The 16,308-nt window shown below is 45.8% G+C and overlaps 1 protein-coding gene across 5 annotated transcripts in view; it reads right to left on the reverse strand.

Annotated features, from left to right (window-relative positions):
- The window catches only part of ARHGEF10L (Rho guanine nucleotide exchange factor 10 like), a 94,666-nt gene that overhangs the window by 24,746 nt on the left and 53,612 nt on the right, over window positions 1-16,308 (reverse strand). For all 5 annotated transcript variants that reach the window (XM_040327058.1, XM_040327057.1, XM_040327061.1 and 2 more), the window contains 8 exons: window positions 13,061-13,177; window positions 12,334-12,426; window positions 10,752-10,925; window positions 10,286-10,431; window positions 7,393-7,571; window positions 7,199-7,314; window positions 3,861-3,994; window positions 2,739-2,839 (listed from right to left, as the gene is read on the reverse strand). In XM_040327058.1, coding sequence (XP_040182992.1) covers window positions 2,739-2,839; window positions 3,861-3,994; window positions 7,199-7,314; window positions 7,393-7,571; window positions 10,286-10,431; window positions 10,752-10,925; window positions 12,334-12,426; window positions 13,061-13,177 — 1,060 coding nt within the window. The remainder of the gene's footprint in view (window positions 1-2,738; window positions 2,840-3,860; window positions 3,995-7,198; window positions 7,315-7,392; window positions 7,572-10,285; window positions 10,432-10,751; window positions 10,926-12,333; window positions 12,427-13,060; window positions 13,178-16,308) is intronic.

The following is a 16,308-nucleotide window of genomic DNA, read 5'->3' on the forward strand; positions in this document are numbered from 1 at the left end:
CGCAGGAGAGACCTATTCAGAACGCTGGCGCCTTTTCTCTGCAGACCTCCTCTTATTCTAAATACGCTCGCTCGCTGCTAAAGTGCTTGCACAGTTGAAAACCTTTTTTTTTTGCCGCCGCTTCCCAGGGAGCCCCTTCCGTCCTTCTCCCCTCCCGAATCCTATCTTCAAGGAACAATACGCCGCCTACTCCAGTCTAGGAAGATGAGGAATCTAAAAAACAAGTAATTGCTTTCTCCATGGAGTTCTTTTCTCAGCAACTCGAAGGCTCAACTCCGGGATCATCTCACCTCCACAGTATACGCCACTTCTGAGAAAAGTCACCACAACCGCGCTCTACGCTTCCTCCAGGTTTCCTTCTAGCGCCGTACACTGCGGTCTAAAAGTACCTGTGATAGCACAAGATTTCTCCAACGCGGTTTTCAAGGAGGTGCGGGTCCCACACGGACATGCCACCCGCATGCACGCCCTGTAGAGATGGCACCTGTCATCCGGCTGCTTCGGACACCAAGAAACCTCTACTGTCCTGCTCCTCACACGTGCTGCCACGGGATCGGGACGCAGGCACTCCGTGCTGAGGCTGCTGTTCCTCGGGGCAGTACCCGATTTATCAGGCAGCCCCTGGGCTACAGAGTCCAAGCACGGTAGGCGGAGCTGCCGGCGTCGACATCAGTAATTGAGCACTGGCAAATTAGGCAGGGCGCGAGGCCCCTGTGTGTGCGAGGCCTTTACGCGGCCGCCTAATTAGAGAGCCGCCTCTGAGAGGGGGGGTCTAAATAATGCGGCTCCAGACAGGAAGTAGGTGTGCGGCACTTACTGTTGACCAAGACGGAAACAGGCATAACTGGGAACTTATAGAAGTTGCTGAGCCAGGGATTGGTGGGGTAAGGAAGGAGGTTGTTTTGGTGGAGTCCATATGAGCCAATGTAACTGCAGCTTTTGTTTGTTTATATTCTCCCTGGCCCTGTGGTGGAATCCATCCCCGGATGTAGTGGAGTCCATCCCGGAAGTACATATTTTTCCACTGCTGCCTTTGTTTAGATTTACACTTTCCCTGGCCCTGGTCAGTCTGTCCCCCAGTATAATCCCCCCAGGTCAGTCTGTCCCCCAGTATAATCCCCCCCAGGTCAGTCTGTCCCCCAGTATAATCCCCCCCAGGTCAGTCTGTCCCCCCAGTATAATCCCCCCCAGGTCAGTCTGTCCCCCAATATAATCCTCCCCCAGGTCGGTCTGTCCCCCAATATAATCCTCCCCAGGTCAGTCTGTCCCCCAATATAATCCTCCCCCAGGTCAGCCTGTCCCCCAGTATAATCCCCCCAGGTCAGTCTGTCCCCCAGTATAATCGTATAATCCCCCCAGGTCAGTCTGTCCCCCAGTATAATCCCCCCCAGGTCAGTCTGTCCCCCAATATAATCCTCCCCCAGGTCAGTCTGTCCCCCAATATAATCCCCCCCCAGGTCAGTCTGTCCCCCAGTATAATCCCCCCCAGGTCAGTATGTCCCCCAGTATAATCCTCCCCCAGGTCAGTCTGTCCCCCAATATAATCCCCCCTAGGTCAGTCTGTCCCCCATTATAATCCCCCCAGGTCAGTCTGTCCCCCATTATAATCCCCCCAGGTCAGTCTGTCCCCCAGTATAATCCCCCCAGGTCAGTCTGTCCCCCAATATAATCCTCCCCCAGGTCAGTCTGTCCCCCAGTATAATCCCCCCAGGTCAGTCTGTCCCCCAGTATAATCCCCCCCAGGTCAGTCTGTCCCCCAATATAATCCTCCCCCAGGTCAGTCTGTCCCCCAATATAATCCTCCCCAAGGTCAGTCTGTCCCCCAGTATAATCCCCCCAGGTCAGTCTGTCCCCCAGTATAATCCCCCCCAGGTCAGTCTGTCCCCCAATATAATCCTCCCCCAGGTCAGTCTGTCCCCCAGTATAATCCCCCCAGGTCAGTCTGTCCCCCAGTATAATCCCCCCCAGGTCAGTCTGTCCCCCAATATAATCCTCCCCCAGGTCAGTCTGTCCCCCAGTATAATCCCCCCAGGTCAGTCTGTCCCCCAGTATAATCCTCCCAGGTCAGTCTGTCCCCCAATATAATCCTCCCTCAGGTCAGTCTGTCCCCCAGTATAATCCTCCCCCAGGTCAGTCTGTCCTCCAGTATAATCCCCCGGTCCATCTGTCCCCCAGTATAATGTCCCTCCCAGTATATTCCCCTCAGGTCAGTCTGCCCCCCAGTATAATTCCCCCCCTAGGCCAGTCTGTACCCCCAGTTAAAGCCCCCCCCCCCACCAATATAATTAAAAGCACTGGAAGCAGACAGAAGGGGAGAGGGAGATAGGAGGACTGGTGCTGCAGGGCTGCCATTGATGTGTCCGGATTTCAGGTGGACTGAAACCTGGACACAGCATCTAAAACCCAGACTGTCCGGGTGAATCCCGGACAGGTGGCAACCCTAGGGAAGACTAAGGAAATGCTTCCTCCTCGCGCTACAAAAGTTACAATGTACAATCACTAGGGGAGGGGAGACTGAGGAAATGCTTCCTCCTGCCTGCAGCAGACTAATGATGTCTAAGCAAAGTCCCTGACTGGATCTCAAGGAAGGCTTTATAAATCCCATGAAGGTGGAACGTTTTGGAAAACGGATCTGATTGGTGAATGTGGAGATGAATATTTTTCCTGTAGAGTGACTGACAGGTTTCCTCTCGTTATAGAATAGCCCAGGGGGGCGGATCCCTCACTATGACACTTACTCAGTCCGATCTTGGCCAGGTGCATTCGATTGACCCAGGAGATCTTGCTCAGTGGATTCGGCGTGAGGAAAAGGACCATGAAGCTCATTGGACGCCCTGACCTGGAGGGAGGGGTCAAAAATTAGGATTTTTTTTTACATCGTTTGCAGATATAGAACACAGGCAGGGGGGCGGGTCTATGACATTCAAATAGCAACCAAGCTTCCTGGCCATTGACTTTCCTCATTATTTCAGGTGGCCTCATTAACCAATAGTAAAGAGAAAGGAGAAAGCCCATGTAGCTATACAGTGAGGTCATCACTGGGACCCAACTGTTTCCACCCCTCCCATCCTTCCAACCACAGAAGACTCCGCCCTCAAATTTAAATTCAATGAATGAGAGGGGGAAGGGGCGGGGCCAAGATAGTCAGGCTAGGGAGGAACTCCTCTATATGGATAGACCAGACCCAGTTGCGTCCTCCCCATCCTTCCAACCACAGAAGACTCCGCCCCCATATTTAAATTCATCCTTCCAACCACAGAAGACTCCGCACCCAAATTTAAATTCAATGAATGAGAGGGAAAGGGGCGGGGCCAAGACAGTCAGGCTAGGGAGGAACCCCTCTATATGGATAGACCAGACCCAGTTGCATCCTCCCCCATCCTTCCAACCACAGAAGACTCCGCCCCCAAATTTAAATTCAAGGAATGAGAGGGGAAGGGGCGGGGCCAAGACAGTCAGGATAGGGAGGAACTCCTCTATATGGATAGACCAGACCCAGTTGCGTCCTCCCCCATCCTTCCAACCACAGAAGACTCCGCCCCCAAATTTAAATTCAATGAATGAGAGGGAAAGGGGCGGGGCCAAGACAGTCAGGCTAGGGAGGAACTCCTCTATATGGATAGACCAGACCCAGTTGCGTCCTCCCCCATCCTTCCAACCACAGAAGACCCCGCCCCCCAATTAAAATCCTATGAATGAGAGGGAAAGGGGGAAAGGGGCGGGGCCATGACAGTCAGGATAGGGAAGAAAGAGCTAGGTGATGCTAGGGACACCCTCTATATAGCTAAACCAGACCCAGCTGCTTCCTCCCCTCCTGCCAATCACAGAAGACTCCGCCCCCCCCAGTCACTCCCACTCACTTGTCTGATTTTCGGGGCATCTGGAGCTGCAGGCGGAGGTGACACTTGTTGGCGGACTGGATTTCCTCCTCCTTCAGCCGGATGAGCTTCTGAAGTCCCAAACACCAATCCTGGGCCACCGTCATGTTCAGGTTCTGACAGAGAAAGAAGAAGAGTTCAGGAAGAAGTCAGGATTATTTCTGATTGTAGCAAATAAAAACACCAGAGAGCGCCGACTGCATTTTTATTTGGGGGGGGGGGGGAGATTGGAACATCCTACCTATCCACCTCGTCCAATCAGGTACGGAATATGTATAGTCCCACTGATGATCCAAGCTGGAACAACGGAACTATGCGATAGAAACCGTACCTGGAGGTCGGCTCTGAGTGGATGAGTGTAGGAGGAGGAGTGGTCTCCTTGATGGACAAGGTTCAGTGGTCCGGCTATTAGAATGTAGTATAGATACTAAAATCGGAAAAGTCTGGAGAATAAGTATGGGAAGATGGGAACGCCACAAGGATTGAAGGAGTCCAGTCAGGACCTTTATTGAGATACAATGTAACAAATAAAATAAAAACATTTTGGGGGCTCACCGGTCCCTTTATCAGGGCTGGAAAATTAGATTGTCAAAAAAATGCAAATAAATATCAAATGGGAGATAAAATCTCAAAATAAAAATAACTATATATATATATATATATCACACACACATATATATACACACATACATACATACATACATACATACATACACACACACACACACACATATATTACACACACACACACATCAACACATACACACACACATACAAATAATAACAATAAAATTATATTAAAATAAAAAAACAAATAAAAAAAATACAAGATCTGAGAATACCAACATATATCTGTACATAAATGAATTAAAAATGTATCCAAAATGTAAATAAAATGTCTGTTTTTAATAAAGTTTTAATTAATGTACAGATAGGGCCAGATTCTCGTATCTGATTTACGTTACGCCTCCGCAACTTAGACGGGCAAGTGCCGTATTCTCAAAGCACTTGCTCCGTAAGTTGCGGCGGCGTAGCGTAAATCGGCCGGCGTGAGCCCGCCTAATTCAAATTTGGAACAGGGGGGGCGTGTTTTATGTAAATGTTGTGTGACCCGACGTGATTGACGTTTTTCACGAACGGCGCATGTGCCGTCCTTGGAAATCTCCCAGTGTGCATCGCTCCTAATACGCTGCAAGGACGTCATTGGTTTTGACGTGAACGTAAATTACGTCCAGCCCCATTCACGGACGAGTTACGCAAACAACGTAAAATTTTCAAATTTCGTCGTGGGAACGACAGCCATACTTAACATTGGTACGCCGCACTTACGCCACCATATAGCAGGGGTAACTATACGCCGTGGAAAAGCCTAACGCAAACGGCGTAAATGTACTGCGTCGGCCGGGCGTACGTTCGTGAATTCGTGTATCTAGCTAATTTGCATACTCGACGTGGAATTCGACGGAAGCGCCACCTAGAGGCCAGCGTAAATATGCAGTTACGATACAACGGTGTAACACAGTTACGCCAATCGGATCTACGGGAAATCTATGCGTAACTGATTCTATAAATCAGGCGCATAGATATGCCCGCGCAACTCAGAGATACGACGGCGTATCAGGAGATACACCGTCGTATCTCGTTTGAGAATCTGGCCCATATAGTTTAGTATTCCCAGATCATGCATTTATGAACCTTAGATTTAGTTCTAGGTTTCTATAGATCTACTTTTATATATTTTGTTTATTATTTATAATATAAACTTAATAACATTAATTATAATATTATAAATAATAAAAAAAAAATAATAATAATAATTATCAAACTAGGAATATAGAAACCTATAACTAAATTTAAGGTGCATAAATCCAAGATCTGAGAATACTAAACTATATCTGTACATAAATTAAGCAAAACTTTATTAAATTGCAAACAATAAACAGAGGGAATACAAGGCCGGTGAGTCTTTATTGCACATGACATGAATTAAAAAATAAATAAAACGCCAACGCGTTTTGTGGCTCTGACCTTCTCATCAAGGCCGAGACGCTGGCAGTAAAAGAAAAGAATACAGGGAGACAAAAATGTAAAATATAAGGATATACTATAAAAACTGTACACTTTTAGGTAGATTCAGACACATTGGCCCAAACTTGCGGCAGCGTAGCTTAGCGTGTTTAGGCTACGCCGCCGTAAGTTAGCCAGGCAAGTACATGATTCACAATGTACTTACCTGCTAAGTTACGGCGGCGTAGCCTAAATCGGCGGGCGTAAGGGCGCCTAATTCAAATGTGTTTGAGGGGGGCGTGTTTTATGTGGGGCTTGACCTTACATTTTTTTTTACGTTTTTCGCGAACTGCGCATGCGCCGGGCGCCTACATTTCCCAGTTTGCATTGCGGCTAAGTACGCCGCACGGGCCTATTGATTTTGACGTGGACATAAACTGCGTAAATCCCGATTCACGGACGACTTACGCAAACAAAGTAAAAAATTCGAATTTCGACACCGGAACAGCGGCCATACTTAACATTACTATTCCATGTAGGGCTAAGCTCTAACTTTAGGCGGCCTATTTCTAACGTAAATGGCGTAAAAGTACTGCGTCGGCCGGGCGTACGTTCGTGAATCGGCGTATCTCCTCATTTACATATTCTACGCCGACCGCAATGGAAGCGCCACCTAGCGGCCATCCGAAATATTGCAATCTAAGATAGGACGGCGCAAGCCGTCGTATCTTAGATATGTTTAAGCGTATCTCTGTTTGAGAATACACTTAAACATAAGTCGGCGTAGATTCTGAGTTAGGTCGGCTTATCTACTGATAAGCCGGCCTAACTCTACCTGAATCTACCTATTTATATCCACCACACAATATAATTGGTCGGGGGTACACACCCTTTAATTCCACCCACCACATGGACTCCAATGCATTTGGGATAAATCATGGGCGCTCAACCTGAGGCCCTCCAAGTGTTGCAGAACAACAAATCCCATGAGGCATTGCAAGGCCGACAATGACCGGCATGACTCTCAAAGGCAGAGGCATGCTGGGACTTGTAGTTCGGCTGGAGGGCCCCAGGTTGAGCACCCTTGGCCTAAACGGCAAATGAGACAATTGTTTGATGTCATTTCAGAGAGTGAAAGGCTCCCAATCAGGCTCTTCCGGACTCCAAAACTACTTGACCCATAGACGGCCAGGCAGCCAACATTTTCTGAAGGATCTCCAAAGATATCAGCTCTTTTTCCTCAGTATGGATTCCTTAAAGACAAATGTGGGCTTTAGCCGGTGTTCAGTGAGGGGCCCAGAGACGGGACTCACCTGATAGGAGCCGTGTAGGGTGCTGATGAGCTGTGTGATCTGCTCCACCACCTCCAGATCCTTCTTGACGTCCTGCAGCTCCTGGTACAGCCGAGGGGACCCCAGGGACACCTTATCTGAGGAGACAGAGATAGGCGTGAGACGTGCCCTCCGTGCCGGGGGGCCTCCTATTTGGAGAGGTGCAGGGGACTTACTCTGACCAGCAGAGGGCGACTGTTTCTTGCTAGTGGACTGTTGGCTGGTGGCCGTCTCTTTCTCCAGCACATTCCCTTCTTGTCCAAATTCTGCCACGTGGAGCTGGAACAACGCCGCGTTCCACTTCAGCACATAGCGAGGTCCCAGCGGGACCAGATTCCCGATGTCCGGCTGTCCCCTGGGTCAAAGGAGAGAAAGAAAGAGGGTCAGGACCACAGAGGAGAACCTTCATGCTGTATTCTCAATAAGGAGGTTGCCCTATAATGATTAGGAAACCCCCGTCAGGTTTTAAATTGTTGTCTGCGTCCCCTCTGGGGAGGTACTTCCTATTTATCCTGATCACCACTGTCATTGGTGTAGCATTATGTTATATTATAAATCTGCCACTAGGTGTCTCACCACTGAGATACACAGGTTGTAACACTTGTTGGTTCTCTTTGATTAGAGTAGTGAGACATCTAGTGGCAGAACTGCAATATAGCAGGTTGGTTCTATCTTTGGTATTACCTTTGATGGTTTGTTTTTGAAGGTGCAGGATGAGCCTGCTTTTCATAGGCGTGCGCAAGGTGTGCCTAGGCACACCCTAATCACCCTGTGTGGTGCAAATTGCACCGAACAATACTGTGTCAAACATGCACTAACGCACAGAAAAACACAGCATTAAATGGCACGTAACACACAGAAATATACTGCGTTAAACGTGCAGTAACCCACTGGAATATACTGCGTTAAACATGCACTAATGCACAGAAACATATTGCGTTAAACGTGCACTAACGCACAGAAAAATACAGCATTAAATAGCACGCAACACACAGAAATATACTGCGTTAAACATGCAGTAATGCACTAAAATATACTGCATTAAGCGTGCACTAATGCACAGAAATATGCTGCATTAAACGTGCAGTAACGCACTGGAATATACTGCGTTAAGCGTGCAGTGATGCACAGAAACATACTGCGTTAAACGTGCAGTAACGCACAGAAATAGACCCCTGATATTTAACGAAAGCTCCCTAATGGGGCTCCTAAAATAAAAACTACTGACACCGTCCACGGCTCTGCTGACACCATCAATATACTGTATATACACATGCAAATATGTTTGATCTTTGGGGTGCAAACACTAATGCAATAGGCTGCGCACACCTATGCTGCTTTTATTATTACTATCATGACTATTAACATTTAAATACATAAAATTAATAATAAAATAATAATATTATTATTATACAACAGTAATAAAAATAGTAATTATTAAAAATATTTTAGTATCTTTTTTTACTATTGTATATTATTATTATTATACAATAGTAATAAAATGATAATAGTAAATTATTATTATATTAATAGGAATTCTCTTTATTTTATTACTATTGTATATTATTAGTAATAGTAATAGTAATAGTAATAAAATGATGATTTTGATAATAGTAAAATAATAATAGCAATATGTATTTTACCATCATCATCATCATCATTTTATTACCATTATTATATAATTTTCATAATCATTTTATTACTTTTGTATATAAATGATGAATATTATTATTCTTGAGGAAATAATAATTGTACTACTATTATTTTACTATTATATATCGCTTGTCACATTTTAGTGTTTTCCTCAAGTGTTCGTTTTCCTTTTTATTGTATTTTTTTGTAATAAAAGTCATTTATATTTTTTATAGACGTTGGCCCTTCTGCCTCATGTTGTGCCTACAAAAGTCCTTTTTTTTTCTTTAAAAAGGTTTTTAAATTGTCTCAATCTTTTTTCATACAACTATGGATGTTGGCATGGTGGGAGCCCTCCCTTATTTTACTATTACATAATTATCATAATGATTGTATTACTATTGTTTATTATTATTAATAATTATATTCAGGAAATAATATTTTACTACCATCATTTTACTATTATATGTTGTCACATTTTAGTGTTTTCCTGAAGTGTTTGTATTTTTGTAATAAAGACATGTTTATAATAATAAAAAAAAAAAATATATATATATATATAAAAATAAATATATAATTTTTTTTAATATATTTATATATATATATATATATATATATATATATATATATATATATATATATATATATATATATATATATATATATATAATAAAAAATAATATATATATATATATATATATATATATATTATAAAAAATAATATATATATATATATATATATATATAATAAAAATAATATATATATATATATATATATATATATATATATATATATATATATATATATATATATAGTATTATTTTTATATATATATACTTTATTATTTATATATATATATATATATATATATATATATATATATATATATATATATATATATATATATATATATATATAGTCAGGGGCCCCCCACGCATAGAGTCAGGGGCCCCCCCCACGCATAGAGTCAGGGGCCCCCCCACGCATAGAGTCAGGGGCCCCCCCACGCATAGAGTCAGTGGCCCCCCTACGCATAGAGTCAGGGGCCCCCCACGCATAGAGTCAGTGGCCCCCCCACGCATAGAGTCAGGGGCCCCCCCACGCATAGAGTCAGGGGCCCCCCCACGCATAGAGTCAGGGGCCCCCCCCACGCATAGGGTCAGGGGCCCCCCCACGCATAGGGTCAGGGGCCCCCCCACGCATAGAGTCAGGGGCCCCCCCACGCATAGAATCAGGGGCCCCCCACGCATAGAATCAGGGGCCCCCCACGCATAGAATCAGGGGCCCCCCCACGCATAGAGTCAGGGGCCCCCCCACGCATAGAGTCAGGGGCCCCCCCACGCATAGAGTCAGGGGCCCCCCCACGCATAGAATCAGGGGCCCCCCACGCATAGAATCAGGGGCCCCCCACGTCCTACTTACTTTCATATACTCACTTGAAGTTAATGTTGGCGCACACCAGCACGTCGTTGAGGAGGAAGAGTTTGCGTTCCTTGGATTTAAGAAGTTGTCCTTTGTCCCCGTACACCATCTCGGTGAGAGTCTCGCACACGAGGAGCTGATGCTGTCCGGAGCTCAGACTCTGCAGACAGACAGACAGGGAGGGAGAGCTAAACACAGAAATCCCAACACAGAGGAAACAACATGGGAGCTGCAAAGTGCTCTGCTGCCACCTGCTGGACATTGTGGATATTTACAGGAAAATAGCCATCAGTAAAGTAGAATGGATGTGAAGGGAATAACCAGAAACTTCATATTTAGAAGTGATCAGCATAAGGAGAACTTGTCACAATTTGTGCTAATAAATTATTTAAATAATGGAACAAAGAGCATATAAAAGATAAAAACTGCAGCAGACCGAACGTCAGTCTCCGGTGTCCCCGGGGGGGGGGAGGGTCTCACCTTATGGAGGGCGCTCCTCTCATTTATACTCTTGCACAGCTGCTGGATTTCTGCCACCTGGTCGGCGAGCCTCTTCTGCTCGTTCAGCTTCTCCGCCAGAGTCTCCAACTCGGTCAGTGCCAACTGCAGGGACAGGCGGTCCGGGTGGCCCCGCGGCGTGTTCTTCAACATGTCCTGCCAGAGAGATGACCAACACATGGGGCCCAGAGTAAGAGAGAGAGGAGAGGGCAGGGGACCGGAGGATTCTGGGGGATGGGCATGCTGGGTGGCAGGGGCCCGGAGGATTCTGGGGGATGGGCATGCTGGGTGGCAGGGGCCCGGAGGATCCTGGGGGATGGGCATGCTGGGTGGCAGGGGCCCGGAGGATCCTGGGGGATGGGCATGCTGGGTGGCAGGGGACCAGAGGATTCTGGGGGATGGGCATGCAGGGTGGCAGGGGCCTGGAGGATCCTGGGGGATGGGCATGCTTGGTGGCAGGGGATCAGAGGATTCTGGGGGATGGGTATGCTGGATGGCAGGGGACCAGAGGATTCTAGGGGATGGGCTTGCTGGGTGGCAGGGGGCCAGAGGATTCTGGAGGATGGGCATGCTGGATGGCAGGGGGCCAGAGGATTCTGGGGGATGGGCATGCTGGATGGCAGGTGGCCAGAGGATTCTGGGGGATGGGCATGCAGTACGGCAGGGGTAGGGTGACCACATTTCCAAACTGCCAATTCAGGGACCCCCCCCCCCCTTCCTAAAAAAAATGATAATTTTGATACCTTTTTTTGTGACCCCCATAGATTTCACTGGTTCATCAGCTCTGAGGGGTTCATGGTGGGACCTGTAGTCCTTCACTTTTGGGGGGGGGGTCACATCCCCAAAAGTGAAGGACTACAAGTCCCAGCATGAACCCCTGATATCTAAAGATGTAACCCCCCCCCCCCCAATTTGAAGGACTACAACACCCAGCATGAACCCCTGAGCTCTAAGGGTGTGGTCCCATAGATTTCACAGGTTTATGCTGGGACCTGTAGTTCTTCATTATTTGGGGGCGTCACATTTTTAGCTCTGGGGGTGGGGGGGTCATGCTGGGACCTGTAGTCCTTCACTTTTGGGGGGGTCACATCCCCAAAAGTGAAGGGCTACAAGTCCCAGCATGAACCCCTGATATCTAAAGATGTGACCCCCCCCCCCCCAAATTTGAAAGACTACAACACCCAGCATGAGCCCCTGAGATCTAAGGGTGTGACCCCATAGATTTTAAAGGTTCATTCTAGGACCTGTAGTTCTTCACTAGTTGGGGGTGTCACATCTTAAGCTCTGAGGGGTTCATGTTGGGACCTATGTCAGTTTCATTCCGGGACACTGTATGGGATGGGCATGCAGTATAGCAGGGGCGCAGAGGATTGTGGGGGGTGGGCATGCAATGCAGGATGTCAAGGGCCCAGAGGATTGTGGGGGGTGGGCATGCAGTGTGGCAGGGGCGCAGAGGATTGTGGGGGGTGGGCATGCAGTGTGGCAGGGGCGCAGAGGATTGTGGGGGGTGGGCATGCAGTGTGGCAGGGGCCCAGAAGATTCTGGGGGGATGGGCATGCATTACCTGCAGGAGGAGAATGAACTGGGGAAACCGCTGGATGGGTTTTACCATCAGCCCGTAGAGCGTCACCCGGTCCGGACTCGCTGCTTGTTTTTTCTGAAAAATACATAAATACAATACGTTTATAAAAAGGAACCCCCGCTTCACCTTGCTGGCCATCTCTAATTTGGAGTACCAGATAAAAAAAATAACATAATAATAACAACAACAACAACAACAACAACAACAACAACAACAACAACAAAATTGTATATTTATAATATATATATATTTAAAAAAAAAGATAGAGATATATAAACACTTATATATATAAAATTATATTTAAAATTCTGTATATTTATAAAATATGTATATTTAAAAAAAGATAGTGATTTTTTTTTATAAAATAATATTATACATATATATATAAAAAAATCACTATCTTTTTAAAAATATACATATTTTCTAAATATACAGAATTTTAAATGTAATTTTATATATATATATATATATATATATATATATATATATATATACACACACATATATACACACACGTAATCTCCTTTTTTATTACTAAATTATATATATATATATATATATATATATATATATATATATATATATATATATATAATCTCTATCACACACACAATTTTTTTTTAATAAAAATCTTAAAATTATTTTATTATAATATATATAATTATTATTGTTATTACTAGATTCTTATCATCCCAAACCCTCATCTCACCCTCAGGAACTCCAGAAAGGCCGGTTTGGTCAGACAGGCTCTCTTGATCAGGTTCATGGCGTTGGTGAAGTTATTGACATATTCGCTGTACACATCCAGCACCATGGACTTGGAGAACTGAGATCAGGAAAAACGCGTCAGCTTCAGGAAACTTGAATTTATTATTCAAATACATTTATATAGCTCTGACCTATACCGCAGCGCTGTACAGAGAACACTGAGCAAATCACATCAGTCTCTGTACCAGAGGAGCTTACACTCTAATCTCCCCTCCCCCCACAGTCACACACCATTATTATTATACATTTATATAGCTCTGACATATACCAGAGCGCTGTACAGAGATCGCTGAGCCAATCACATCAGTTTTTGTACCAGAGGAGCTTACACTCTAATGTCCCCTCCCCCAACAATCACATCAGTCTCGGTACCAGAGGAGCTTACACTCTAATGTACCCTCCCCCCCACAGTCACACACTATTATACATTTATATAACTCTGACATATACCGTGTCAAGACCCCTCTGGTAAGTGCAGTCCTTATCTCTGATATCTCAGCTATGGGACATATGTAGCAATTCACAATCAGAGAGCAGGCTCACCAGGTACAGAGAATACTAAGACAGCCACATGAGTCTCTGTACCAGAGGAGCTTACACTCTAATGTCCCCCCTACAGTCACTTATTATTATACATTTATATAGCTCTGACATATACCGTGTCAAGACATCTCTGGTAAGTGCAGTCCTTATCTCTGATATCTCAGCTATGGGACATATGTAGCAATTCACAATCAGAGAGCAGGCTCACCAGGTACAGAGAATACTGAGCCAGTCACATCCGTCTCTGTACCAGAAGAGCTTACACTCTAATTTCCCCTCTGTCTAAAATGTGACAATCTCACAGCTCCAGAGTCTGCAGTCAACAAAAAAGGAACATTAAAAGGATTTTATATTTCAGAATCTTTGGACACTTCCCCTTTTCCAGTATTACACAATCCTGAAATCTGCGTCCCCCACGGGCAGCTTCTCGCTTGTCAGAAAATAAAATCACCAAAAAAAAAACAGGCCGAGCCGAGACCGAAAAAAAAAAAAAAAAAAAAAAAAAAAAAAAATCGCACACTATTATTATTATACATCTATATAGCTCTGACATATACCGCAGCGCTGTACAGAGCCAGTCACATCAGTCTCTGTACAGAGGAGCTTACACTCCAATGTCCCCTCCCCCCACACAGTCACACTATTAATATACAATTATATAGCTCTGACATATACTGCAGCGCTGTACAGAGAACAACAGACTACAATTGTCCAGAACCCCCCCCCCCCCCCCCGAAGGACCCGTCACCGACAGACGCGCGCGGCCGTTGCGTACGGCGGGAAACAAATGCGGACATTTTGTACCTTTTTTTTAACAGGAAGATAAATATGAACAAAAAAAAGGAGATAAAAGTGACAAATGCGGCAAATAAAAATAAATAAAATAAAAGGAGTTTAATGGGAGACGATCGCGGCGAAGCGAACGTTACCATTTAACCGCATGCGGGCCGCCTGACAATAAAGGCTTTAATGGAACGCGCTGCGCCCTGATTTATCGAGGAGCGTTCGGCGGGCGGATGGATATAAAATTTCGAGATGGAAAGATTTTTTTTTTATTTATTTTTTTACGGCAACAGTGACTAAAATTGCCGTAAATCTTGCAGTAATTGGGAGGTGGCGGATGGAGACGGCGAGCGGGACGGGAGACGAATACGCGTGCGTGAAGGGAAGGGACACACGGGAGGGGGGGGGGGGGGAGAGCTTTGTTAAAGCATTAATCCAAGTCATATTTCACCTGTAGGGGGGGGGGGGGGGAGTCAGTTTTGATGCCCCCCCCAAAGCACCCGCCCCTCATGTTGAGGGCATGTGGCCTGGTATAGTTCAGGAGGGCCCCCCTTTTTTCCTGACCTGCATGCTCGGATAAGGGTCTGCAGGGCTGTCTTTAACACAGGGCAAAAGGGGAAGCTGCCCCAGGCCCAGTCATTGTTGTGGGGCCCAAAGCAGCTTCCCCTTGAGCCCCCCCCCCAGCCTGCAAATAGTTGATAAGTAGATTTGGGAGGGTCCAATAAATAATAAAAAAACGGACCTGAGGGTCTTGTATAGATTTTTGGGGGGGACCCCCACACCATTTTTTTGGCGTGGGGTTCCCCCTCGAAATCAAAACCTGACCCGAAGAGCCAGGTATGGACTTTGGGGGGCGATTTTCTCTCGATTTAAATGTTTTTTTGCCGTCAATTCTTTTTTTAATACTTTTTTACATTCAGCTGTCAGCGGGGGAATCCCGCTGATTCATCGGTTGTTTAGGGCACGGTGGCTGGCTTCCGCGCCTGCTCCTTAGCAACCAGCTATATGCAGTGGCCCAGATTCTCAGTGGAGATACGAGATACGACGGCGTATCAGGAGATATCTCCTGATACGCCGTCGTATCTCTGCGTTGTGCCGTCGTATCTATGCGCCTGATTCTTAGAATCAGTTACGCATAGATTTCCCTCAGATCCGTCAGGCGGAAGTCTCTTACGCCGTCGGATCGTAACTGCATTTTTACGCTGACCGCTAGGTGGCGTGTGCGCTGATTTACGCGTCAAAATATGTAAATCAGCGAGATACGCTAATTCACGAACGTACGCCCGGCCGACGCAGTACATTTACGCCGTTTACGTTAGGCTTTTCCCGGCGTATAGTTACCCCTGCTATCTGGTGGCGTAAGTGCGGCGTACCAATGTTAAGTATGGCCGTCATTCCCGCGACAAAATTTGAAAATTTTGCGTCGTTTGCGTAACTCGTCTGTGAATGGGGCTGGACGTAATTTATGTCCACGTCAAAACCAATACCTCCTTGCGGCGTATTAGGAGCAATGCACACTGGGAGATTTCCACGGACGGCGCATGCGCCGTTCGTGAAAAACGTCAATCACGTCGGGTCACAGTACATTAACATAAAACACGCCCCCCTGTCCCACATTTGAATTAGGCGGGCTTACGCCGGCCGATTTGCTCTACGCCGCCGCAACTTACGGAGCAAGTGCTTTGAGAATACAGCACTTGCCTGTCTAAGTTGCGGAGGCGTAACGTAAATCAGATACGTTACGCCCGCGGAAAATTACGCGCTCCTACGAGAATCTGGCCCACTATGTTGAAAGAAGAAAATAATAATAAAAATGTAAAAAAAAAAAAACACAAGATGTGACCCTAGACTCAATGCATGCGA

This window comes from Rana temporaria, chromosome 10 (assembly GCF_905171775.1).
Source record: "Rana temporaria chromosome 10, aRanTem1.1, whole genome shotgun sequence".
Classification (NCBI taxonomy): Eukaryota; Metazoa; Chordata; class Amphibia; order Anura; family Ranidae; genus Rana; species Rana temporaria.